Source organism: Talaromyces proteolyticus, assembly GCF_021365285.1.
Source record: "Talaromyces proteolyticus strain PMI_201 chromosome Unknown BGW36scaffold_11, whole genome shotgun sequence".
In the NCBI taxonomy this organism is placed as follows: Eukaryota; Fungi; Ascomycota; class Eurotiomycetes; order Eurotiales; family Trichocomaceae; genus Talaromyces; species Talaromyces proteolyticus.
The window spans coordinates 1,589,892-1,612,075 of record NW_025764287.1 but is presented as its reverse complement, the minus strand read 5'-3'; the positions used below and the strand labels follow the sequence as shown (position 1 = coordinate 1,612,075).

At 45.0% G+C, this 22,184-nt stretch overlaps 8 protein-coding genes across 8 annotated transcripts; 2 read left to right on the top strand and 6 right to left on the bottom strand.

Annotated features, from left to right (window-relative positions):
- Nucleotides 1-2,581: 2,581 nt before the first annotated feature.
- BGW36DRAFT_363362 (uncharacterized protein) lies at nucleotides 2,582-3,095 on the bottom strand (the record flags this gene model as incomplete). The annotated part of the gene is made up of 2 exons (XM_046214455.1): nucleotides 2,582-2,832; nucleotides 2,885-3,095. 2 exons carry the CDS (start codon nucleotides 3,093-3,095, stop codon nucleotides 2,582-2,584), a joined length of 462 nt encoding a protein of 153 aa, XP_046068367.1.
- A 649-nt stretch (nucleotides 3,096-3,744) lies between these two features.
- Nucleotides 3,745-8,145, bottom strand: BGW36DRAFT_327080 (DNA-dependent RNA polymerase II RPB140). Its single transcript, XM_046212746.1, has 2 exons — nucleotides 4,400-8,145; nucleotides 3,745-4,345 (listed from the first exon to the last, which is right to left on the bottom strand). Exons 1-2 carry the CDS (start codon nucleotides 8,005-8,007, stop codon nucleotides 4,183-4,185), a joined length of 3,771 nt encoding a protein of 1,256 aa, XP_046068366.1. The 5' UTR covers nucleotides 8,008-8,145; the 3' UTR covers nucleotides 3,745-4,182.
- Nucleotides 8,146-8,273: 128 nt separating this feature from the next.
- Nucleotides 8,274-10,878, bottom strand: BGW36DRAFT_387467 (DUF1716 domain protein). The gene is made up of 10 exons (XM_046217123.1): nucleotides 10,613-10,878; nucleotides 10,493-10,553; nucleotides 10,191-10,429; nucleotides 10,016-10,122; nucleotides 9,731-9,965; nucleotides 9,585-9,678; nucleotides 9,022-9,536; nucleotides 8,686-8,970; nucleotides 8,518-8,635; nucleotides 8,274-8,459 (listed from the first exon to the last, which is right to left on the bottom strand). Exons 1-10 carry the CDS (start codon nucleotides 10,637-10,639, stop codon nucleotides 8,377-8,379), a joined length of 1,764 nt encoding a protein of 587 aa, XP_046068365.1. The 5' UTR covers nucleotides 10,640-10,878; the 3' UTR covers nucleotides 8,274-8,376.
- A 147-nt stretch (nucleotides 10,879-11,025) lies between these two features.
- Nucleotides 11,026-11,264, top strand: BGW36DRAFT_304259 (putative TOM core complex subunit Tom6; the record flags this gene model as incomplete). The annotated part of the gene is made up of 2 exons (XM_046211949.1): nucleotides 11,026-11,154; nucleotides 11,211-11,264. The coding sequence occupies 2 exons, from the start codon at nucleotides 11,026-11,028 to the stop codon at nucleotides 11,262-11,264; spliced, it is 183 nt and encodes a 60-aa protein (XP_046068364.1).
- Nucleotides 11,265-11,778: 514 nt separating this feature from the next.
- Nucleotides 11,779-14,980, bottom strand: BGW36DRAFT_363359 (putative mitochondrial exoribonuclease Cyt-4; the record flags this gene model as incomplete). The annotated part of the gene is made up of 3 exons (XM_046214454.1): nucleotides 11,779-14,380; nucleotides 14,440-14,774; nucleotides 14,828-14,980. The coding sequence occupies 3 exons, from the start codon at nucleotides 14,978-14,980 to the stop codon at nucleotides 11,779-11,781; spliced, it is 3,090 nt and encodes a 1,029-aa protein (XP_046068363.1).
- A 1,223-nt stretch (nucleotides 14,981-16,203) lies between these two features.
- Nucleotides 16,204-16,959, top strand: BGW36DRAFT_400387 (uncharacterized protein; the record flags this gene model as incomplete). Its single annotated transcript, XM_046218630.1, has 3 exons — nucleotides 16,204-16,401; nucleotides 16,468-16,784; nucleotides 16,872-16,959. The coding sequence occupies 3 exons, from the start codon at nucleotides 16,204-16,206 to the stop codon at nucleotides 16,957-16,959; spliced, it is 603 nt and encodes a 200-aa protein (XP_046068362.1).
- A 527-nt stretch (nucleotides 16,960-17,486) lies between these two features.
- On the bottom strand, nucleotides 17,487-19,057 carry BGW36DRAFT_44973 (S-adenosyl-L-methionine-dependent methyltransferase). The gene is made up of 7 exons (XM_046221788.1): nucleotides 18,811-19,057; nucleotides 18,710-18,756; nucleotides 18,584-18,651; nucleotides 18,475-18,532; nucleotides 18,320-18,424; nucleotides 17,648-18,266; nucleotides 17,487-17,593 (listed from the first exon to the last, which is right to left on the bottom strand). Exons 1-7 carry the CDS (start codon nucleotides 18,847-18,849, stop codon nucleotides 17,507-17,509), a joined length of 1,023 nt encoding a protein of 340 aa, XP_046068361.1. The 5' UTR covers nucleotides 18,850-19,057; the 3' UTR covers nucleotides 17,487-17,506.
- Nucleotides 19,058-21,666: 2,609 nt separating this feature from the next.
- On the bottom strand, nucleotides 21,667-22,011 carry BGW36DRAFT_363356 (uncharacterized protein; the record flags this gene model as incomplete). Its single annotated transcript, XM_046214453.1, has 1 exon — nucleotides 21,667-22,011. One exon carries the CDS (start codon nucleotides 22,009-22,011, stop codon nucleotides 21,667-21,669), a length of 345 nt encoding a protein of 114 aa, XP_046068360.1.
- Between the last annotated feature and the right edge of the window lie 173 nt (nucleotides 22,012-22,184).

The following is a 22,184-nucleotide window of genomic DNA, read 5'->3' as shown; positions in this document are numbered from 1 at the left end:
GGTGAATACCTGGATTGTTGTTTTTTGGGGCTGGAAAGAAAACAATTAGAATAGAGGCAAGAACACAACGAACAAGTGCAGCCAGCGCACTTGGTACTTTGAAATTAGGGCAGCTCTGAAAAGGGAAAAGCTTGCTGAAGAAAGAAAAGAAGAGAAAGAAGAGAAAGTGATGGCGGCAAAGCAGCCATCTTTATGTGTAGACAGCGGTGGGCGGCTGCGGGGACCAACCACACTATGGCAACCCTCCCAGCAGCCACTTACAGTAGGACGAGAAATGACATAGTTTCTAGATTCGCTGAGCAGTGAATAACATGGACCAGGTGGGGGCACATGGACAGCGTGCAGGACGCCCGCGCCAAAAGACGGCCGCTGGTTGATGAATAGCTGCCAGGCGGGGCCCATCAACGTTGCTCTGCAGACTTGGACAACCTTCCGGGAATGAAGGGACTTCTCATTGACCAGTAGACCCGGTCGATGGAGGGGGAGCCGTGATGGGCGGATAAACACCGCCGATGATTGGCGATGGCGATGATCAGACCATATCTAGAGTCGACTGACTGCGAATGCTGGGACGCAATTGCGGCTCGGATCGAGGTGAGCTATCAATAGCATCAAATCAGACACGACCAGCGAGGGACGATTGCCGGACTGGCAGGACTGGTGATGGTGATGGTGATGGTGATGGAAATGAGGGGAGTGCAGGAGGGAAAAGCTGTCAGCCAACGGGATGCCGCCAATTGACGCCGGCCGCCCTCCCTCGCCGATTAGGGCTATTTTCGCCAGCCACTCAGCGTCTGCATCACCACATACTACTATCTCAGTAGCTGCTAGTTTACGACTCGGTGGCATGGCCCACTGACGCATGACAACCCATCTATCAAGGATCCAAGGATCCAAGACTAATAATAATGCTGCCATTATTATACTACTGACCTGATGGATATTTTGGAGGATTGCTTTCGTGAAGAATGCAACTTTATCGGCCCAGCCATGCATTCAATCGGCCAGGTGAGGCGAATCAACGTCCTTGACGAATCGGTCAGCTGGTGAATTCTTGGTTTTGCGAAAATAAGCTGCAGGAAGGATCTATCTCGTGCAGATGTATTGCATCTGCAAGTCTTATCTGCAAGAATTGTAGAGTTTACACTGGATGCAACGAGAATGGAACTTTTCTTGAAGAAATAATACAACGACATGACAAATTGCAATAGATGGAGACGCATGCACTCCCTGATCTGCCAAATGCATCAGACGACAGATTTAGAGTATGAATCGTGATCAGCGTAAACACTGCATCTGCCTGTGATTCCACTGCCACGGGATAGGGAGACATGATGAAGAACACGCTAATAATCTAGAGAAAGAATAGCACTGTACGTCTTGCATATACTAAAAATATTATCGTATAAAAGATTTTCTATGCAACGTATGACGCAAGCATGCTACTAGGTCGCTAGCAGGGATGTTCAAGGTGCTTCGATCTGTGTCAACCTTGCCAGTTTGGTTTAATTCCATATTTGTATCAAAACAAAACCCAGCTAGTACATGTATCTGCTATCATCCTGACAATCGTCTCATGCCCCCTGCTTCTTGCTGCACTTAGCGGCGTACGACCTTCCTAATATTGTAAAGTAATATCCGCCTGGGAAAGTAAAAGCTTGATGTTTGCAACCTATCCGTTATATGCTGCAGTCATAAATGGTGTCTGGCCATTACCTTCCTTTTTTTCAACGTTTACCTGCCCCGTTTCAAGCAATAATTGGACAACCGTCTCATGTCCATGACTTGCTGCTAAGCCATATTGATGTACGACCAAGTCGATACTGTGAGTTAATATCTGTGTGGCCATATTCAAGCAGTAATTTGACCATTGACTCATACCCATAGCATAATGATAAAAAAAACGCTTTCCCAAGTTCGTCCTGTGAATTCATACTAGCAGCAAACAATCACCTGATAATTGTTTCATATCCAAGCTGTACGGCCATTTGAAATGTTTTTAGACTACAATCATTTTGACATTGATATCAGCGTGACCAGGACCAAGCAGCATTTCGACGACTGCTTCACGCCCATAGTATACTGCTACACATAGAGGTGTCCAACCATTGCAATCCTTTGAATTAATATCAACCTGGCCAGTGTCAAGCAGCATTTTGACATTTATTCCCATCTCAGTTTCGGCTGTCTGATGAAGTAGAGTCCCACCATTTTTGGTTAGAGAATCGAAGTTTACCCCACCAGCGTGAAGCAGTAGTTTGACGACTTTTTATGTCCATTCCGTGCTGCCTACCATATTGGTGTCCTGTCTGCCTACTCCTCCGGGATATCTACTTCGTTTTTTCAAGGCATAGAGAAACGACAGAACGAAGGCCAAAGTAACAAACTTGTGACAGACGTGAAAATTCACTTGGTGAGACTTTATGACCCCGGCTCGCGGCCCATCATGGAAAAAGGTTGCGAGATTCAGTGTCGCAGAGTTCGTAACAGCTCTCATATACTCTCGCATCGTCTTTGTCTTCTGCCTGATTGATGTGACATGTCCCGTATTTTGACGGGTAACTTAGTAAAGATCGGGCAGCTAGTTGTCTTCTAGGATCACACCGACGGAAATTATTTCTATTTCTCTGATCACGATCTTCCGTTTGTTAATAATATTTGGCCGGTTTGCGAATTTGATACATGCCATGCGACACTCTCCTAGTAACAAATGCGCCTTCTCAATTTCAATCGAATACCGAAAATTCTTTTCGGCTACTTGGAGATTGCCATGAGATACTCTTGGTAAGATGAATTCGCGACCTGTTTGATGGAAAGAAGACCCTGCTACGGCTGATAACAATGAACAGTGCGCAATAGTCTCGGAGACTATTCTCAAACTCACTGGTTTTCTCGAGATCTAGTCCTGAGAAAGAATTTAGAGTTTCGTCAATTTCAAGGGTAATCTGCATCTCGTCAATTGTCAAAGGGCGGTAGGCAGATAGAAGAACCTTGAAAGATTTCATCGTCCTCTCCTTGTCCATGGATTTCGCTATAATTGACTCATATGCATCGTTAAAATTCTCTGGAATATTCTCAAAAATCTTTTTGTTCATCTCTTTCTCTGTCTATGTGATCAAATTCATCTCGAGATAGCCAAACACAAGATATAACCAGATATACGTGCGGTGTTCAATTTGCATCAATCTCTTTTCTAGGTACTTTAGCTCCCCTTCTGAGAGCCCTTTCCATAGCTCGAACTCTCGGGCGCGGTATTTAACCACAGTATCAAACTGCAGGTAGTCGACAAATGGGAAGGTTAGAAAGGAACAAAAACAGCATGGATTGAGCGCTAAAGCAACACCCAATAGCAACGTAGATGCTCATCTCCAGCCTAACATGTACATTATGACCCCTCTTAGTTGCAAATAGCAATTCCTTTCTCCTTTTAGTTCATTTGTTCTGGCCAATACTTATACCATTGCCAAATTGGTCTTTTATCAAAAGCTTTTTGCGCTAGGCTAAGAAGGCATTCGGTCTAAATAGCTTTAGTATAAGATGATGCATATTCAGTTCAGCATCTTTCTGTCCCTCTCATGCACTGCTGTGGTCATAATGCCGTATCAACCTGGCTGTTTTGCATATTTTTTTTCAATATACACGGCACCGGCACCTGGGGACTGACTGTGGGTGAAATGAGGCAATTCGGCTACAATCGCATGAATTTGGATAAACTGGATAACCTAGCTGTATTGACACGGGTAACTTGGATAAGGGGTTGAGGGGTGAAAAATTTGGCATATAAACAAAGGCGTTTGCATCTACGCGTGAGCGAGAGCACCTTGGGCATCTCACTATGCCGATAGGGACATAGATCTGGAGCGTTGATTATGAGGGGATGTGGATGGGGTGGTTGAAGTAGAAGTGTCTGGTTCTATCATAGATATATTTCTTATCACGAGTACATTTACCCTGTGTATTAAATCACATGAGCAGTCAAGTTCTGCCCTTGCCCAACAAGACCGCGTCCTCTTAAATCAATATGCCCGCAATTTCTCCAAAATGCTGTAATTACTATTTTAGTTCGCAACAGGAATGGACTCCGGGATTACCACGACGGGAAACCCACGGAGGTTTCAGCCTTCTGTAATAGCCACAGCGTTGCCTGCGCAGATCAAAACCTTCAAGGAAGAATAATATACATTAACGAATAGACACGCCGGAGCGGTCGGTAAACAAGCGTGCCGCAATATTCATAGCCGCCAACTCTTGGAAGAGCAGTTTAGCAGCATATGGGATGTGTATCTGCGAAATGCGGTGTTTATTGTTGCAGAGTCTGCACTCGAAGAGACCCTTCTTTAATTTCCTACAAAACACTCATTAGTGTACCCCTAGAGCGATAGAAAAGGAGTGTACTTACGCAATCGGTGTCATCAACCCGCAGTCGTCGCAAATATGGACTCGGAACGGATCGGACACATCAAAAAGACGCTCTTTCAAGAACGCACTGGCACCGTGGGCAATCATACAATCGCGTTCCATTTCTCCGAATCGCAGACCACCATCACGTGCACGACCTTCTACAGGCTGTCTGGTCAAGATCTGAGTTGGACCGCGAGCACGGGCGTGGATCTTGTCATCCACCATGTGTCGGAGACGTTGGTAGTATGTAGGACCCAGGAACACTTGAGCTCTGAGTTTCTTTCCAGTGTGGCCGTTGTACATTACCTCAAACCCTCGTGACTGGTAGCCGTGCTCCCGAAGAAGTCGAGACACAGAGTCGACGGTCACATCGGTGAAAGGTGTCGCATCGCCTTCGAATCCACGAAGCGAAGATACCTTGCTAAGCTGACATTCAATTAAATGGGCAATTGTCATACGGGATGGAATGGCGTGAGGGTTGATGATGAGATCAGGAACGACACCCTCGCGAGTGAAAGGCATATCTTCGTGGCGATACGTGATACCAATGGTACCCTTCTGTCCGTGACGCGACGCAAATTTGTCACCTATTTGTGGAACCTTGGTAGTCCTCATGCGCACTTTAACTAATTTCAGCTCTGCGTCGTTGCCGGCAGTAATCAAAACCCTGTCGACAATACCGGACTCGGTCGCTCGCAATGGTGTGGAAACATCGACTTTGGTGTGAGCCTGGGTACGTTGACCCAGTTCCTCCGAGTCCGGTGCGAGAGGTGCTGTCTTTCCGATGATAATATCTTCACCAGTGACTCGCACGCCAGGGGCAACGAGACCGTCATCCTCGATCTTGTCATAAGTGCCTTTCCTCATGCCAAGAGTGTCGACACGCGTAGGCTTTTCGAACTTTTCAACGGTTTGCAGCCCAAGTTTTCTCTCACTCTCTGTATAAGTTCGGTAGAACAAACTACGGAACAAACCACGATCAATACTGCTCTGGTTCATAATGACGGAATCTTCCTGATTGTAACCGGAGTAGCATGCAATAGCGACAATAGCATTTTGACCGGCAGGCAACTCTCGGAATTTCAGGAACTCCATAGACCGCGTAGTTGCTAATGGCTTCTGAGGGTAATAAAGGATGTTGGCCATCGTTTCCATACGTTGGTCAAAGTTTGTCAAAAATACCCCCATAGCTTGTTTACCCATAGCAGACTGGTATGTGTTACGCGGGGACTGGTTGTGATCCGGGAAGGGAATGATGCTTGCACAAATACCCAAAATCATACTTGGATGAATTTCACAATGTGTCCAAATATGCGCGCGCTGACTCAATATAGAGCGAACACGTTTGTTTGGATCAGAACTGTCTTCTGGCATCGCATAACCAGCCTGCAGTTGCTTAGAAATTTCGAGATCTTCAGGGGTCATAGCAATCATGATTGTCTCTTCTTCTTCCGCGTCAACATATTCGATAACTCCGGATTTGACGAGACCTTCCCATCCATAATATTGCTCTCTGCGTTCCTCTGGATCAAGGTCCGCTGGGAGCTCACGATCCGCTTCAAGTTTGCGAATGTGATCTTTATTGAGTACCAATGACCCACAGTTCTCGCTCCTTGGGTCGTTATCTATGACAAACAGCGGTCGAGATACACGACCGGCATCTGTGAAAATTTTGAACTCTCTGTCACGAATATCGCGAACCAAGCTGACTTCGTGCGAGATCATGTTCCTTCGGCGAAGGGATTGAACTGTGCTAACCAAATGAGCAGGGTCACGATGAACACCAACCCAAACACCGTTGACAAACACCTTTGTGGCATTTGGAGTGGTTAACGGCTCGAATTCTTCCAGCACATCCATATTACGCTGGATCATGAAATCAACGATAGGTTCGCTAGGTGATCCAACAGTAATGGAGCACATGAGTGCCAGGTTTTTTACTAGACCACAAGCTTGACCTTCAGGGGTTTCAGCAGGACAGACCAGACCCCAGTGAGTATTGTGTAGCTGCCGAGGTTTAGCAATTTTTCCATCTCGGCCAATCGGCGTGTTTGTACGTCGTAAATGTGATAGTGTAGAGGCATATGTGTATCGACTGAGCACCTGAGAGACACCAGCCTTTGAGCTCATAGCTTTCTTTTGTTCACCCCAATTACCCGTCGCGAGAGCATATTTGAGACCACCAGTCAAGGTAGCCGCTTTGAGACCAACGTTGAGCACGACCTCACGGTTTGTCTCAACACATCGCTGGACGTAACGAGTAAGGTCTCTTGTGACACGAGTGAATAGGGTTCGGAAAAGCGTGGCTAAAAGTGGACCAGCCAGATCAAGACGCTTTTTACCAAAGTGATCTCGGTCGTCGACATCTCGTCGACCTAGTGCACATTGCAGAAGTTTGTGCACCATGTAACCCAAGAAAAATGCCTTTCTAGTTTCACTTCCTTCACTCTGGGAAATATGAGGGAGGAATTCCTTTTGCATAATCTCCCTCGCGTATCTCACACGCCTGTCATGATTCATGCTCGTTTGTGAGGAGCCTCGCTTACTAATGAAATCCAAGGCAACTTCTCGATCCTGGATGACGAAACCTTCCTCAATACAAGGCTTTAACATTTCGAGCATGGGGGTATCGTTGCGATCGTAGCAAATATGGTTGAGGATATCCTCGTCAGAAACGACACCGAGGGCTCGGAAAACGATAACTATAGGGATATCGGTTTTGATATATGGAAGAGAAGATCTGATTGTTGGTCCAAAGCCACCCTTACTACTGTCACCTTTGGCGAAAAGTTTGAGTGACAGTTGAGAGAGAATGCGAGAGCCCTTTTCGACGGCACTACGAATTTCTGCCACGTAAGGCGTTGGGCTTGGAGGAGCTTTCTTGAAAACTTGGACGATGTTTCCAGCACTCCGCTCTTGAGCAATAAGAACCTTTTCGCTTCCGTTGATAATGAAGTATCCACCAGAATCGTAAGGGCATTCCCTCCAGTTGTAAAGACTCTGCTCATTCAGGTCCCTCAGAAGACAGTACTTGGACTTCAACATGATCGGTATCCTGCCAATATAGCAACCCTTGGCTTCTTCTTCTGTGACAGTGACAGGCTTCTCTTCCCAGTCTAGAAAGGTGTTGTTGGCCTTCTGATCTTCATTGCCATCCAGCATTTCCTCGCCATCGCGGTACGCAGTTCGTCGTTCGCGACCTTCGGTCAACTTCTTATCGACATTGAGATATAATGGAGAGGCGTAGGTGAGGTTTCGATGACGGGCGTCCATAGGCAAAAGGATTGTGGTGCGCCCATTAATTTCCGCCACGGAAGGTCGAGCAAGCATAATAGTGCCATATTTGATTTGATATCGACGGATAACGACGGGATCGACTTCGTCTTCGTTGGGCGTGATCGTCTGGTCGATTGTAACTTGTCCCTGTTCCTCCACCAGCTCCTGCATCGTTGAGGAGATAAATTCATCAAAAGAGTCTAGCTGCTGAGAGACCAGGCCTTTTGAATCAAAATATGATGAAATCACCGTCCAGCAGTCTTCCGACGTGATTCCCTCCTCCTCATCGTCGTAGTATTCCTCCTCGTAGACATCCTGGTAGTCCGCCATGATGTCTTTGTCGCGACTTGCAAATTCTGGGTTAATTCAAAGATGCAACGCGCAACTCGAAGCGCGAAGTCGCGCGTAAAAGGCAGAATCAAGTCCCCGACGACCGCGATGTGAGAGCGCAGGGAAGGAGAAGCTGGGCGATGGTGAAAGAAGCAAGGAATAATGTTCTCTGGGGTGGATCTTCCTTTCAACTCCAGCGCCACTGCGGCTGCAGAATTCTAAGCCCTTTGGGGCTAGCGCACCGTCTCGGTTGGTCACGTGATCAGTTTATCCTTGGTACAAAATTGGATTTATTGTTGATCAGAGCCAAGTGATTACAGTGAAGCTTGCTAATCATTGGTTGATTGTTCATGTGACTTTACATTCTTATCATACAAACTGCACGAGTGTGGCCAGCATACCCTTCAGATCCTTTTCACCCTCGTCTTCCTCTCCAAGACCGTTCATTTGCTCTGCAGGGGCCAATGTCAGCGTTAATGAAAGCTTCGGGTAGTTTTAAAAGAATCTTACCTTCAAGGCTTTGACGGATAACTGAGAGATCCTCGTCTCGGTCAGCTAGCAATGCTGATATTTTCTTCCTTGCGCCGTCGTCTTCGGCACTGAGCCAAGCAAGGATGACATCCAGGGTCTTTACTCTCTGTTAGCAAATATGCGTGAACATATTGACTGGCAGTATACCTGTAGTGAAAATAGGCCAGCGTCTAGTCGGCGCGAAAGCCATTCCCCAGCCAGAAGCTCCTTGTCTTCCTCGTCCAATTCTTTTCGCTCCTGCTCGATCGATGCATCAATGGGTCTCAATCTCGACGCATATTCCCTCCGAAGAGATAATAGCTTGTCGATCTTCTCGTAGTCCTTTTCCATAAACTTGGCAAGAGTTCGTATCCGCGGTGCAGATCCTCCTGGTAGAAGTCGAAGAAGGGAAGAGAATATTCCCAGTAAATGCTCCACGGTCTCAATCTCTTGCTATGGAAATTGTTAGATAATGGTCAGTGGGATGTTGTCAAGGAGGCTTACCTTCTTCATGAACATGCCGAAAACTGTTCTCAGTCCTGCTATCTCTACAAGTCGCTCACAGCCAGCAACACCAGCCTGACCTGACAGTGCATGGTCTAGAACACGTAGTGCTCGCTGCTTACTGAGTTTCCCTTCCCGGAGCATGATCTGGGCAAGTTCGATACCCTCGCTCTCCAAGAACTTCGCCTTGCCTTCCTCTTCATCGACCACACATGTGAGACAATCAAATAAGTTCTCAACATATTCTTCCTCATCTGAATCCTTTTCAGGGTCTCGCTTCCGGTAAGAACTCAATAACAGAAGGAGCGTGTCAACGCCGCCGGTTTCAGCAAACTTTTTTCTATTCTTTGGTAATGATTGTAGGATGATCGCAAGAATCTCCGCGGAATATTGTTTGTTTTGACTGACGGGCGACTCTTTTTGTTGTATACGAGAGACAAGCCAAGGCATAGTATTTGCGTCTTGGCCAATCTTTTCGGCCACTGATGACTGTGACGCCAAGCTCTCTAAGACGTCTTTTATATGTTAGCAAGGAAAGTTTTGCTGCAGAACTTAAAACTTACTTAAAATATAGTACACCCCAGATCGATCAGTATCATTCGATTCATCTAACCGGGACAAATTCTGGGCGAGCAATTCGATAATGTCTGCATCAAGCTGTAAAAGTTTAGCTCATATTCCTCGCATATTTCTAATGGTCAAAACCAACCATCGCATTAACAAGAACATCCCATTGTTCTTGTTCAGCTTGTACATCCTCGTCAATCAGTTCTGATATTGTTTGTATAGCATCGATAGCAATGTCTGTGTTTTCGTGAGAGAGAAGAGAAACAAGAGACGCAACACATCCTAGCTTCGAGAACTCTCCATATAATTCTGGATGTTCTGATAGTATAGAAACAGCCTTTATATCGGTATCTAAATCCGCTTCAGAGGCCATGAATCTAGAAGAATGTTAGAACGTCTCGTGTATCGTAAATTTGTAGAGACAAACTTTTCAGGATCGTTTTCGAACTTCGCTCGCAGCTCTGCATTTTTTGAGATCCGCTTCTCAAAATTCAGAGCTAAGCGCCGTACCCATGTTGTATCAATTTTTTCTGCCTGTTTTCCCCCCAAAACACCTCAGATTAGATTTTATATCCGGATTGAAAAATTTTGGGTTCACCTACAGCTGCCCCTTCTTCCGTATCTTGTCGATCAAGGTATTCCATTGCTTGGGTGGTCTCCTTTGTCATTCCTCCGCCAAAAAATCGACCCTCCTCGTCATCTGGAGCGTCTTCTTCGAAATCAGGTGGGAGCTCTGGGCCCGCAAACTCGTTTTCGTCTTCTTCGTCTTCGACAGCCGCGGATTTCCCTTTGTTCTTGACATCGCCATTGGCACCGAGCTTGGCCGCTTTATATAATTCATCTGGTGCAGAACAACGTTAATTATGTGTCAAATGAGTAGTTTAGGCATGGGTCGTAGACGTACTGGGATCGTGATTTGGCTGCTCAAGTTTGCGCTTGCCACTTGCCTGGACGGCGGCAGGTTTCTATTCGCCGCGAGGTCTTAGTAAATTGAGTGTCTACAATGCGCGACTTGTTAGCATACCTTGAAAATATCACCAACACTGGCCATTATTAAAATTGGTGTTTGTGTATAAAGCCTCAAAGAATGTCCCGTGGTCGCGCAGAACGTATGTCACGGGGTTTTGTCAAGCAGCCAATGACACGTAAGATAGAATACAATCAACGTAGTATAGAATAAATTAGACAAAGGCGCGATAGAAATACAAAATGCTATGCTGCAGGAAACTCACGTCCTCGAGCAACCGTCATAGCTCCCCTCCGAAATCAACTACGGCCGTCGAAACAAGCTTAGTCCGCAACCAATGACGGAGCCAAGCTGGACCCGCAGAAGATTTCTCGGAGCAGACAACATTATTCAACGAAATCAACTACCACCATTAACCAATCTACAAACCATCTTTATTTTTTGAATCACCTGGAATAAATTCGACCATAATGCCTCCCAAGCGTGTCGTCCAACCAGCTGGCCGTGGCCGCGAAGCCGATGGCATTTTCAACATCGCATACAAGGAAGTCACCAACCCAGAGAATGCGACCATCGTCAGGAGTGTTGTTATCTTCGGTGTATGTTGTTGTCTCCCGCATACAGTCTAACTAGATGATTAATATTGGTTATACAGGCCGCAGTTGCATTCTTCCACAGCAGTTTGAGCGAGTTCCTCATTCCTCCGTAAGTTTTCGGATTCCTCATTGTTGGACGCATAATAGAAGACATGTCTCGAGCAGAAAAGGGTTTTACTAACTATTGGTTTTTTATACACAGTCTGTAAATCATTCACGCACCCTCTTCTATTATCGAAACGAGACTCGGTCGCATAACACGGGGTAACGGTGGCGTTTGTCAGATTTCGGTCTTAACACGATGATGGAATTGCCGATGTCATAAGTCCGCTAGATGGTTCTGATGAAATCAACATTGTATTATATCTGTATTTCATATTTCGAAGCAATAATATATGCGTATCAAATTATACATCAATTGGTTTGTCGGGGTCGTCAGGAACTGAAAATATATATTCGTCCTCGAGACTCTTTGTCAACGACCACACATTTGACAACATTTAAACATTTGAATAATTTCAATGTTGATCTGTTGTTAGCGTGCAAGCTAGCAAGATATTATACAATTTAAATTCATGAGATGGTATTATTTACATAAGTATACACAGAATAGTCGGTATCACCGTGTTAAGCCCAATCACCTGTCCTTTCCCACTTCTTGACTTTCTGAACAACCTCCATATCCACGACATGCAATGACATGTCGACAGCAATTATCTTAGCCTCCACCGTACTGAGGAGTTCAAGGTCCTGAAATTCCGGCGGCACAAAGAGTCGAGCCCGAACGCCGAACGGAAGATTCTCGCCGGCGTACGCGCCTACATATCTTGTTCCCAGGGTAGAGACTCCCTCCAAATTCTGACGTACGATACAAGGTAAAGTCGCTGGAAGTTCGCATTCCCCAAAGTAGAACGCGCGGAACAAGAACTGACATGCCCAGACTGTGTTGGACTGCTTCTGGATGCTCTTGATAGCCGGAGACGCTGTTTTTATCCGCTCAATCACCAGGTCGACATCTTGCGTGGAAAATGGCAATAAAGATGGTGTCTTGTTGCCATCGAATTTCTCACCGTATTCCTTCTCATAGCGTAGCGCAGCTTCGATCTGATAATGAGCTAGCAGATCGGTATAACGTCTTAAGGGACTAGTTGTCTTGGTGTATACCTCCACACCCAAGCCATGATGAGGAATAGGAGTCGAAGAGCTAATTCCCTTGGGGAAAGCGTAATGGAGCCAGTCGTCCGAGTTGAGATTATTCAGTTTTTCAGGAGTTAGGGGTGGATATTCTGGATGATAATAGGTTCCGTCATAAATCATAGGAATGTTGCGGTCTGCGCCCCAGCGTCCGGCGACGTGGCAAGCAAATCTCATAACTAACGCAACAAGATTCTTTTTCCCAATATCCGGGATTTCATAAGGATCACTTTCGTTGTATTGTAATCCAATGATTGGGTCGCCGAGATAGTAACCTCCATGTGTGACTTCTGACATCTCGTAAGGTTCAGCCGGTTGATGTCCAGTATACACTGTTGGGTTTTTGTCAAAGGAATCCGGCCATGTCAATCCGCCATTTTCACGCCATTTATCATTAATATTCGTCATGATATGTCTTAGAATGTGGAAATGGTCTTCTTCGTCCTTGGTGAGAATCTCCTGGTAATGATCCACTTCTCTAGGAGGAATCTCTCCCCCCACTGCTAGGATTTTTGGTTGTTCTTCAGCGCCAAATACGCGTCGCAGTCTACCGTGGGTCAAATAAATAACGTTTCGGGCATACCCGTTGACGATGTTTGTCTCAAGGACATCTCCTTCTAAGTTAACCTTGGCACTGATCGTTAGTGTCGGACGGTCAGGAGCAAGACTGAAGCGTCCATGGGTTATTCGCGGTGGTATCATTGGATAAACTCGTTCCGGAAGATAGACTGTCGATAAACACTTGGCAGCATATTCCGAGACTGAATCGTCCGTTGGAACGAAAGCTGATGGGTTTGCAACATGCACACGTACCCAGAAGGTATCGCGTGATCCCGGGACACGCTCAAAAGAAATACCGTCATCGATTTCCTTCGCGCCAGGGTCGTCGATACAGTAAATGGGCAAGTTGCCCCAGTCAACTCTCGAATTCTCCATTGCATCCTTCTTGTATTGGTCTAAAATTGTACCCGTCTCGGATTCATTTCCTTTTTCAAAGTCTTTATTCATGTCGACACGATGGTTTGGAAGAGCCAGTGAGTGGGCTATCGTATAAATGTTTTCCCAAGGCGAAAATACTCCCAACTCTTGGAGGAGGAGAGGAATAGCTCCTCGTTGAATATCAACGGTAGCATACATTCCCGTTGCCCTCATGATATGGACAGCACCGTATCTAGACAAGCCATTTGTGATACGGATTGCCGGAAAGGAGTAATATTGTAGGTATTGCAAAATCTTCTTATCATCCTCCGTGAAGCCCTCCGTTTCTATCTTATTATACAACCGACCATCGCTTGTCTCTTCCGGGTTAAGCCGTTGTGAAGAAGGTCCAACGTTTGCCATGGTTGTCGGTGACCTGAATTGACGGCTTTGGCGAATTAATCGTTGAGCTTTGTCTATGAATTTTTGAAGAGGATGTTGCTGGAAATCAGGTCGTTCCCCAAGAGCAAGCTGAGTCACATAATCTTCATGATCGCGAACCCACTCTACGACAGTCTCAAAGTCGTTTGCCATGCTTTTTGGTTGGATCACGTAGTTATCAGCAAACATTGAAGAACGATCGCGTAAAATAAGATATGGCGTTCGCAAGGCAGCTCTGTGTGTTGCGAAGAGTGCTGCAGGAGATACTTTTCCCTCTTCGATATTTAAAGCCTTGCATGCCAACTCCCGAAGTCTGTTGGTACGGCGAACCTCCGGATCAGCGACAATGGAATGAAAGTAGTCTAGCGCCTTGCAATTTTCCCGGTAAATCGCGTTGACCTGGCTGTCAAATTCCTGGAGTAGGGATATCAGCGGTTCACCAACGGAACGAGGCACACCTCCTTCAGTTAGAGCTTGCATTTCAACATCAGTCTTCGCTATGGTATCAGGAAGGAAGGGGAGTAATGTATCCGTTAATTCTTTTGAGACGAAATTCTTGACGACGAGATCAACATCTTGGTCCCTAGAAACACGCCATTTGCCCCGAAGCGTATAAAATTGTTTTTGTCTTTCAACCGAGCGTATATATATTGCCGGAACCATCAAGCCGACGCCACTGCATCACCACGTTAGCGATTCATTCAGAGTACGCCGGCCTATGTAAGGAGGTCTTACGAAAAGAATCCGACTAGATCACCCGGCTCTAGTAACTCGCCTACTTCGTATGCATCGCCTAGGTCTGTCTTGAAGTCTGAACCTTCATCAACGGCCATCGAGGCTCTTTCGACCGCCTCATCGTAGGCGGTGATACTGTCATTCAACATATTTCCCATCCAAGACTTTGGCGAACCCGGATTAGAAGTCCCGGGGCCCCGGACGGGATCCATGTGATTGATATTTTGAGTCTGCCATTTGCGTAAGTATTCTCTGATATCCTTGTTCGTTTCGAACTCGGTTTTGAGAAGGAGGTTATCGATTGCGGTTCGATAGTCACTCGGGGGTTCTGGTTTCTACTAAAGTTAGCTATGATATGCTTACTCGAATAAACTCTGCATTAACTTACGGAATTACGCTCTTCGTGTAGCGCACGCTTTGCGTAGCGATTAATCTCGATGTTTCTTGAATTTCGAATTTGGCTGCGGAGGAGAGGATTTGCGATCGATGACACGGAACCGCTCTGCAGTCGAGCGCAGCGGGCGCAAACGTAAGCTTGCATCATAGATCACTTCTTAAATCTGGGGGTCTGTAATGTGATTATCATTTTGCATGAATAGCCATACACCATTAGCAAGATGTGGCCAAAGATGAGCTCCTCCCCCAACCCAAGGAAAAACGAAATATTGCCGGCATAAATTGACCGCCTAGATGCGTCGCGCAGCCATGGGCGGTGAGACATTTGCCCATTACTAAAAATAAACATCTCAACGACTGTCTACAACTTTTTATACAACAAGGCTCGAAGCTTTTTATTACGAGGTGATCACCGTTATGCGCCACTGGTGGCTCCTTCTTCTAATCGCTAACTATTCAGTTCTTTATGCTTAGTATGTTAAAACAAGAGTTACTTGGTCGGGCATGAGAGTGAGACAACTGTCGAAACTCAGCAAATATAGAGGAGCTTCATGGAGCTTCATGCACAACGGCCCGCTTTTGAAATTGAAGGCTGCTTTCCTCACAGTCGGAAATATATGATTCGAAACCAAGCCGCGAGTCAATGCATCTTGAGCCGTGAGCTGTTGGCGACATCAAGTCGGATGGGTTCCCGTATAGAGAACTCACCCTGTTGCATGACAGCCGCAGAGACCTGATCGGCATGTTCTAGACTTAAAATCTAGGCTTACACTGCCGAGGCATAGTGCTTGTATCAGCGCATTCCCGTGTCGCTGGATTCGTTGGCTGATAGGAAGGCCTGGGCCGATCAACGCTGGCGGCTGCGGGATCTCTCCCCATATTCTATTTTTTGCCCTCGGTACTTCCCGCCCGCTGATTGGCCCGCCCAGCGCCTACTCGTACACAGCTGTATCATCGTAGCAACAAGGAAAATATACTTCTTCAGCCATAATGTAGGCGGATCATTAGGTTTGATGATGAAACTAAGCTAAATGGCACTGATCTCTGGAGAGCTAAAATTGGTCGCGGTCGTTCTAGACTCTATATTGGACCCGTACATAAAGAGGGACTCCCACAGCTCTGGACCCTGTTTTTTTTTGCATAACTATCATTCTTGTCTTTTTTCATATCTATCATTCCTTTTTGTATGGTTTGTATCAGTCATTTCTGCAATTCACCATCTTAAGAACCGCTATCTCATTCCTTTGTCGTCAATAAAGACTTGTGCCGGCTCGCTAACCTATCTCACTCACTCGAGAAGCTGAATTGTCCGAAACACTTCGCTCTTTTTCGGCATTTCCAACTACTTTCTGTTTTAAAATCTTCAAGATGTCTGACGACGGTTCAAAGAGACCATCTTTTATTAGAAGAAGTCGTTATGGCATCTTAGGCGAAAGTTATCAAATTCTACGGGTCGTACAATTCATGACACTAATCACAATCATTGGCCTAACAGCCAACTTCGTTGCAAAAATTGTTGATGACAATACCAGCCCCCCTGCTCTTTTAATCAGCATCCTTGCTCTGGTATGACCGTATCCCAAGTCCCTTAATATCGAGTGCTGGGTTCAATACTAACTATTCACTTACTAGGTATGTCTCGCAGCCCTCTACCTAATCATCCTCGCCATTCTATTCTGGGACCAAAAAGTGACCTACACCTGGGCACTGGCTTTCGACTCCGTGATACTAGCTGGTCTCCTAATCATTGCCGTTATTGCTGGAAAACCTCTCTCATACGTCAAGTGCAACGACATTGGCGGCTCCGGCGATGCTTCTGCTTTTGCTTCCACTCTCGCCAGTTTTCTGAATACTGTGTCTGGAAAGGTTATTTATACCGACTTTATTGCAGCATCTAAACAGATCTGCAATGAGATGAAAGCTATCTGGGGGTTGGTGATTGCTAGTTGGTAAGTCATATATTCCATATATTCTGTGCTTAAGCATAACCCTAAAAAATGTACTGAGCTACTGAGCAAACATTGATACTGGTATAGTATTTTTTTTGCGTTCACTGTCTTGACCGGGGTTATTCTTTTCTTCTTCAGCAGGAGAGCTAAGAAAGGAGAACCTCTGGGACCGTGAGACTAACGTCTTCGAAATTGTTCTGATACACACGAAAGCTTCTCGGCCTACTCGTCTATTTTACATCGTTCTAGGTTTCATCAAGTGAATCACTACGATCACATGTGTATGGTAATTGGGATTTGAGATTATTAGTCAGGAACTATTGCTTTTCTGTGGCGTTTTTGATTTGTACTGTCCTGGTTTCTAATAGTCTGTTCTGTTTCCAGGAGAGGAGGTCGCCGTCGTTTTAATTATTTTATTTACATTGCTCAATCTAAACCGATCATTCTTTCTCATGCTTCGTCCACTACACAATATACCGTTTATTGGGCAACATTGAATATTATATGAAATAAGCAGCACGCTAGCATGCTAGCAAAGCTCGCAAAGTACACAAAACCAAATTAACAATTCTCTACTCGACTAATTAATATTCTAACTTATATCCATACCAGTTCTTTCACCTTTCAAAGGTTTCCGTCCATACACGATAATCCTGAGAAACCAAAATCAGTCTCAAAGTAAAATTTCGCGAGTAATAAAACACCACAATCGAAAGGTCAACTCACATTTCGTAATAAACGTCACATTCTCCATTTTCGATCGCTTCATTTGTCATTCTGACAAACTCCCTTGCTTGATCTGCTGTCCACTAAATACTCGTTAGTATAGGCTTTGCTTGTAATCTGGATTTGTTTGAACATACCCCCATATATCTCGTGCTTATAGCTAGAATCCATCCTTCCATACCTGCTTGCCAGAATTGCTGGAACCATTTTCTTATTTCTCGCAACCGAGAAACTAACCCTGATATACGGTCCCCATCCATCTCAGGTTCTTGACATGAACAAAGACCCATGCTAACATCATCATGGTTAAAAAGCGGCAACATATACCGCGCCTCACAAACATCCTCGAATCCAACGTCATAAATCTCCTGGCCCATTCTATCCGCAACCAACCACGACTTCCCGGTCTTCTCACTACACTCTTTCCAAAACTCATACCAACGCTCAAACACCGAATCAGAATGGGTTCCCGGAGCGCGGAAATGCGGTATTAGTGACAGCTCGGCTTGCTCAATATATCCTCCAGGATTTAGATGGTCGAACGCTTGCCTGTATAAGCTGTGCCAGTCATGAATACTCCCATACAAACAACGAATGTGAATAAAGTCAAATGGGTCTCGCCCTTCGTCCGCATATGTCCAGTTTGAGCAACAGTCGTCTACTTCGAGCTGTAGGTTGGGACGGACGGCGTCGTGCCAGGTGGGGGAAAGGTCGATGCCGAGGATTTGGGAGTTGGGGAGAGCGTCTGCCATGTTTCTGTAATATGTTAGGAGAATTTGAAAAGTATATTCGAATTGATTGGTTTATACGTTGCCCATAGTCCGATGCCAGTTCCAATGTCGAGGATATGTTGAGGATTTGACAGAGGTGCGAGATAAAGCTTGTCTTGTAGAAGGAGGCAGAACAGCCTATGCCTGTTTCGATGATTAGTATTTTTGATGACTAAAATGCTTGGTGATCCAACGTTATTGTCTGGTGTAATCCATCTTGTTCGTCATTAGGACCCCAGTATGATCCTTCTCCTATTAATATCATCAGCGATACGATTGTATCAGGAATGCTCACAAACATACTGTATGAATGATATCTCCGTGAGTTTTCGTATTTGAATGCTTGTGCAGGAGATGTAAGAACGTTAATCCTAGCGAGTGTCAGGTCTAGGTGTTTACAGTATATATGTGGATCAGAATATTGCGTACGATAAACCGTCCCCAATCGCATCTCTTGATGTTGATCCCTCATTGTCCTAGGTATATCAGTTTGGAACACTAAAATATACATAAAAACCAAGTACACTCACTAGGAAAGACCTCCTTGGCGTAAGATACCCACTTGTCATGATGCAGATCTCTTTACCTTTGGCCTTTGACGTATCTCGACAAGGCTTCGAGAATAGCTATCCGTGGTCTCACCGCAACTATAGCGGTATTTTCAAACTCCGTCTCAACACAATAACAAGACACACACAGAGATTCCAAAACTGTGAAACAAAGTCTATCATCGGTGAGCCTTGATGCAGTCATGCGCTTCGGAAAAAGAAATGAGAACGGCATATTCTCGTTCTAGGGTCCAGAAAGTCATGGATTTATAGATAAAGTTAAACTGATTGTATAATTAAGCTACTACAGCGTTTCAAGTTGTTGGGAATCTTCCTGAAACATATTCTTCTGTTGCTCTGCAGAATTTCAGGGCGAAGCCAGAATAACTAACCAGAAAAGTCAAGCCGACATTGCTGCAGATCCCCAATTCAATTAATGATCTGGACCATACCAGCCACTTTACATAGTACTTACTATACGTGTGACTCTCTTAATTGATGGGCGTGCTCAAGGCTCGGCTGATCAGTGCCATCACGCTTCATTTCTGGAAGGAATGTGTCACCATGGTTTATCACGTTTTAATAACGTGCGCCAAGCGACCAGCCATTCGTGGGAAGGACGTATATACCGCAGTAATTTCGTGGCACATTCCACAGCGGCGTCCTACATCTTGCCTGGTTTCAGTTGAGCTGCACGCTCGGGTGTTTTCGGAGTGAATAGCCTGTCAAAACTGTCCAGCATATTTTCGTTTCATACCGAGAGTAGCTCAGACAGGTTGGAAAATAAAAATAATAAAAATGGCAGCTATGTTGTTGCGCACATGGTGAACCGTGGCATGGGACGGAGGGCACGTGCCCGCCTGTCGCACATGAGGTCAGCTCAAGTGTCATGTTACAAGGAGAGAAGTATGTACATGTATATATGTCTGTATGCGATATCTCCAATAGATCGATATAGAAATTGATGTCATGAACGCCAGCATCAGCGACCAGGCTGGGCTGGTCGTGATGGTTTGGGGATATCCCTTGATCTCCCTACCCGCTAAAACAACACTTCGAATAATCGGTTGACATGCCGTCAGAATTCAAATGATGTTTAATTTGAATAGTATGGTTTTATTTTTTCACTTTTAACCCGAACTAACGGGTGGAATGATACCGACCTCCTCCCCAGGACCGATGATAATCCCCTTCTGCTCACCATCCTCGACATCCACGTAATCCAATCCGACACTAACGCTACAACTGCTCAGAACCGCTTTCGTAATCCCAGGATATTTCTCTTCAAGGAGCGGGAATAATCTCGAAAGTGGCAATGGCGCTGCGAATGACTCGCTTGGTTTCCCAGTGTATGAGGATGCGGATGCAAAGTAATGGATATGAAATGTTGCAGAAGACGCCATTTTCATACAGGGGTCGTAGTTGGGGCGGTTGCAGCAGTGCTGGGTTCCTCTTCCTTGGATGAGCGTCTATTCAGATTTTTGAGCGCTGTTAACAGTTGTCGAAGTTTGCTTTTAATTTTTAAGAGGATGAAAATCGCATATATGTAAATAAAAAGGATCATGTTCCATCGTGAGTTTGTCTATTTAGTGTTGGAGGAAGAATACTGTTGCCGCTCTGTACCGGCGCTCCGAGGAAACGAATCATGTGACCGCCGCCATGGGCTCTCTATTTGCGCGTTGACTGGAATGTAGGAGGGATATGAGCCCGATTCAAGAAACGAGGTTTGGTATGACGAATATTATATATTATCGACAAGGAATAGCAAATATGGCTATGGAACAATGATTGAGCTGAACGAACACAGGAAAGGAGGGCAACGGCTTAATTGCCACTGCCCTTCTCTGTTCGGAACATAGGCGAGGCAGTGGCAATTAGCATTTGTCCGTTGATATAAGAACAACTTTTCCAATTTCAAAATTGAAAAAAGTTGTCGAACTTTTAACCACCATACCAAAAAGAGCGCAACCCTTACTTGGAAAGGATTATTTTGGTTGTTTGTGGTTGCATATTTTTCTGACAAAAGTTAAGTGCACCTACTAGCCTGTATGTACGTTTATTAAAGTCTTCTTCCGGGGTTAAAGTCATATGGCACTTTTCTCCTTTTTAAACCTTACCACTATGTACAGAGGACATAGAAAGTTTAATTCAGTGTGTATTAGAGGCTATTTGTACCTAGAGGGATGAAACACCTGTGCAAGGCTATTCCTGAGGCACCTCCATGTTCTCCTAACATTTTGAAAGCTAATCCTTCCTAGCCTGCTCCCTTTCATAGATAGAAAGCATTGCCTTGTGCACTGTTTCACTAAAGCTCTTGTACGTGTATGAAATAACGATATAAAAGTAGTATTGTAAAATATTGCATACGTATATTTAGCTAATCTAGAAAATGAAACCATCTTAGTCTAAGAAATTCTTAACCTGTACATATTTCTGTTGGCATGTATTCCATTCGGTTTCTTTTATGTCACCATGTCACCACAGCTAGGAAGGAGTGAATTGCATATTCTGGGCAATATGATTCAAGAATCTCTATCAATTAGTCAATCCAATCATTCTGCCACCTCCAGACATAGGGGGATTTTGTAAACTCCTAGCTTTCGGGATGCTAGTCGCTAAATTCTCAATCAAGAATACCAGTAACGCACCCATCCTGTACCATTGTATTTTGACGTCGTAGATCTTCGTGCGTAAAGAAAATACGATGTGTATTCTGGGAAAGCTTAGTAGTTAAGAAGCATCTAGTGTGGCGTTTAGGGGCATTAATCTCATCGGCATCAATCATAGCGTTATTAAAAGCTTGTCCGGAATCAAATGGTCCTTTTCAGATAAAATGTGTTAGTATATAACTACACTGCGAATCATCAATCCACCTCTATCGGGAGAGTTCGTCAAAACCGGCTCTGTAACTGGACCTTGGTCAATCGATCCCAAATAGGTACCACCGCTAATGTTGCGAAGATCACGAAAGCATTGCTTGAGTTGATCAGCAACACGTTGTTTAGTTATTTCCTTATATGATTTGTAGACAGGGTCTAACTTCTGGCCTTCCACTAAACTCATGAATATGTACCTATCGAATAGACTTCCGTAATCTTCGATATCTCTTTGGATCGGGGAGTACGAGTAACACGCAAAAACTTTTGATACTAAAATAGTCGTCTTATCTGATACACAAACCATGCTTTGCCTCAGTCACCGTAACAAAGGGGTCAAATTTAACAAGATTGGGAGCGATTTCTTTATCTTTACCCTACCCAATTAAATATGACTTTTCAGTATTGGATTTGACATAGACAGACTCAGCATCAAACACCAAAAACTCTAGCACTAGTTTACGTCCATTGGGGATAAGA

Excerpts from the sequence above, each read along its gene's own strand:
- BGW36DRAFT_44973 (XM_046221788.1), bottom strand. The coding sequence starts at position 18,849 with ATGACAAGTGGGTATCTTACGCCAAGGAGGTCTTTCCTA. Across the intron at positions 18,425-18,474 it reads GGATTACACCAGACAATAAC|GCATAGGCTGTTCTGCCTCC; the intron begins GTTGGATCACCA and ends TCATCGAAACAG. Across the intron at positions 18,267-18,319 it reads GGCATCGGACTATGGGCAAC|AAACATGGCAGACGCTCTCC; the intron begins GTATAAACCAAT and ends AACATATTACAG.
- BGW36DRAFT_387467 (XM_046217123.1), bottom strand. The coding sequence starts at position 10,639 with ATGGCCAGTGTTGGTGATATTTTCAAG. Across the intron at positions 10,554-10,612 it reads GTGTTGGTGATATTTTCAAG|AAACCTGCCGCCGTCCAGGC; the intron begins GTATGCTAACAA and ends CGCGGCGAATAG. Across the intron at positions 9,679-9,730 it reads ATGTTCTTGTTAATGCGATG|CTTGATGCAGACATTATCGA; the intron begins GTTGGTTTTGAC and ends AAACTTTTACAG.
- BGW36DRAFT_327080 (XM_046212746.1), bottom strand. The coding sequence starts at position 8,007 with ATGGCGGACTACCAGGATGTCTACGAGGAGGAATACTACGACGATGAG. Across the intron at positions 4,346-4,399 it reads GGGTTGATGACACCGATTGC|GAAATTAAAGAAGGGTCTCT; the intron begins GTAAGTACACTC and ends AGTGTTTTGTAG.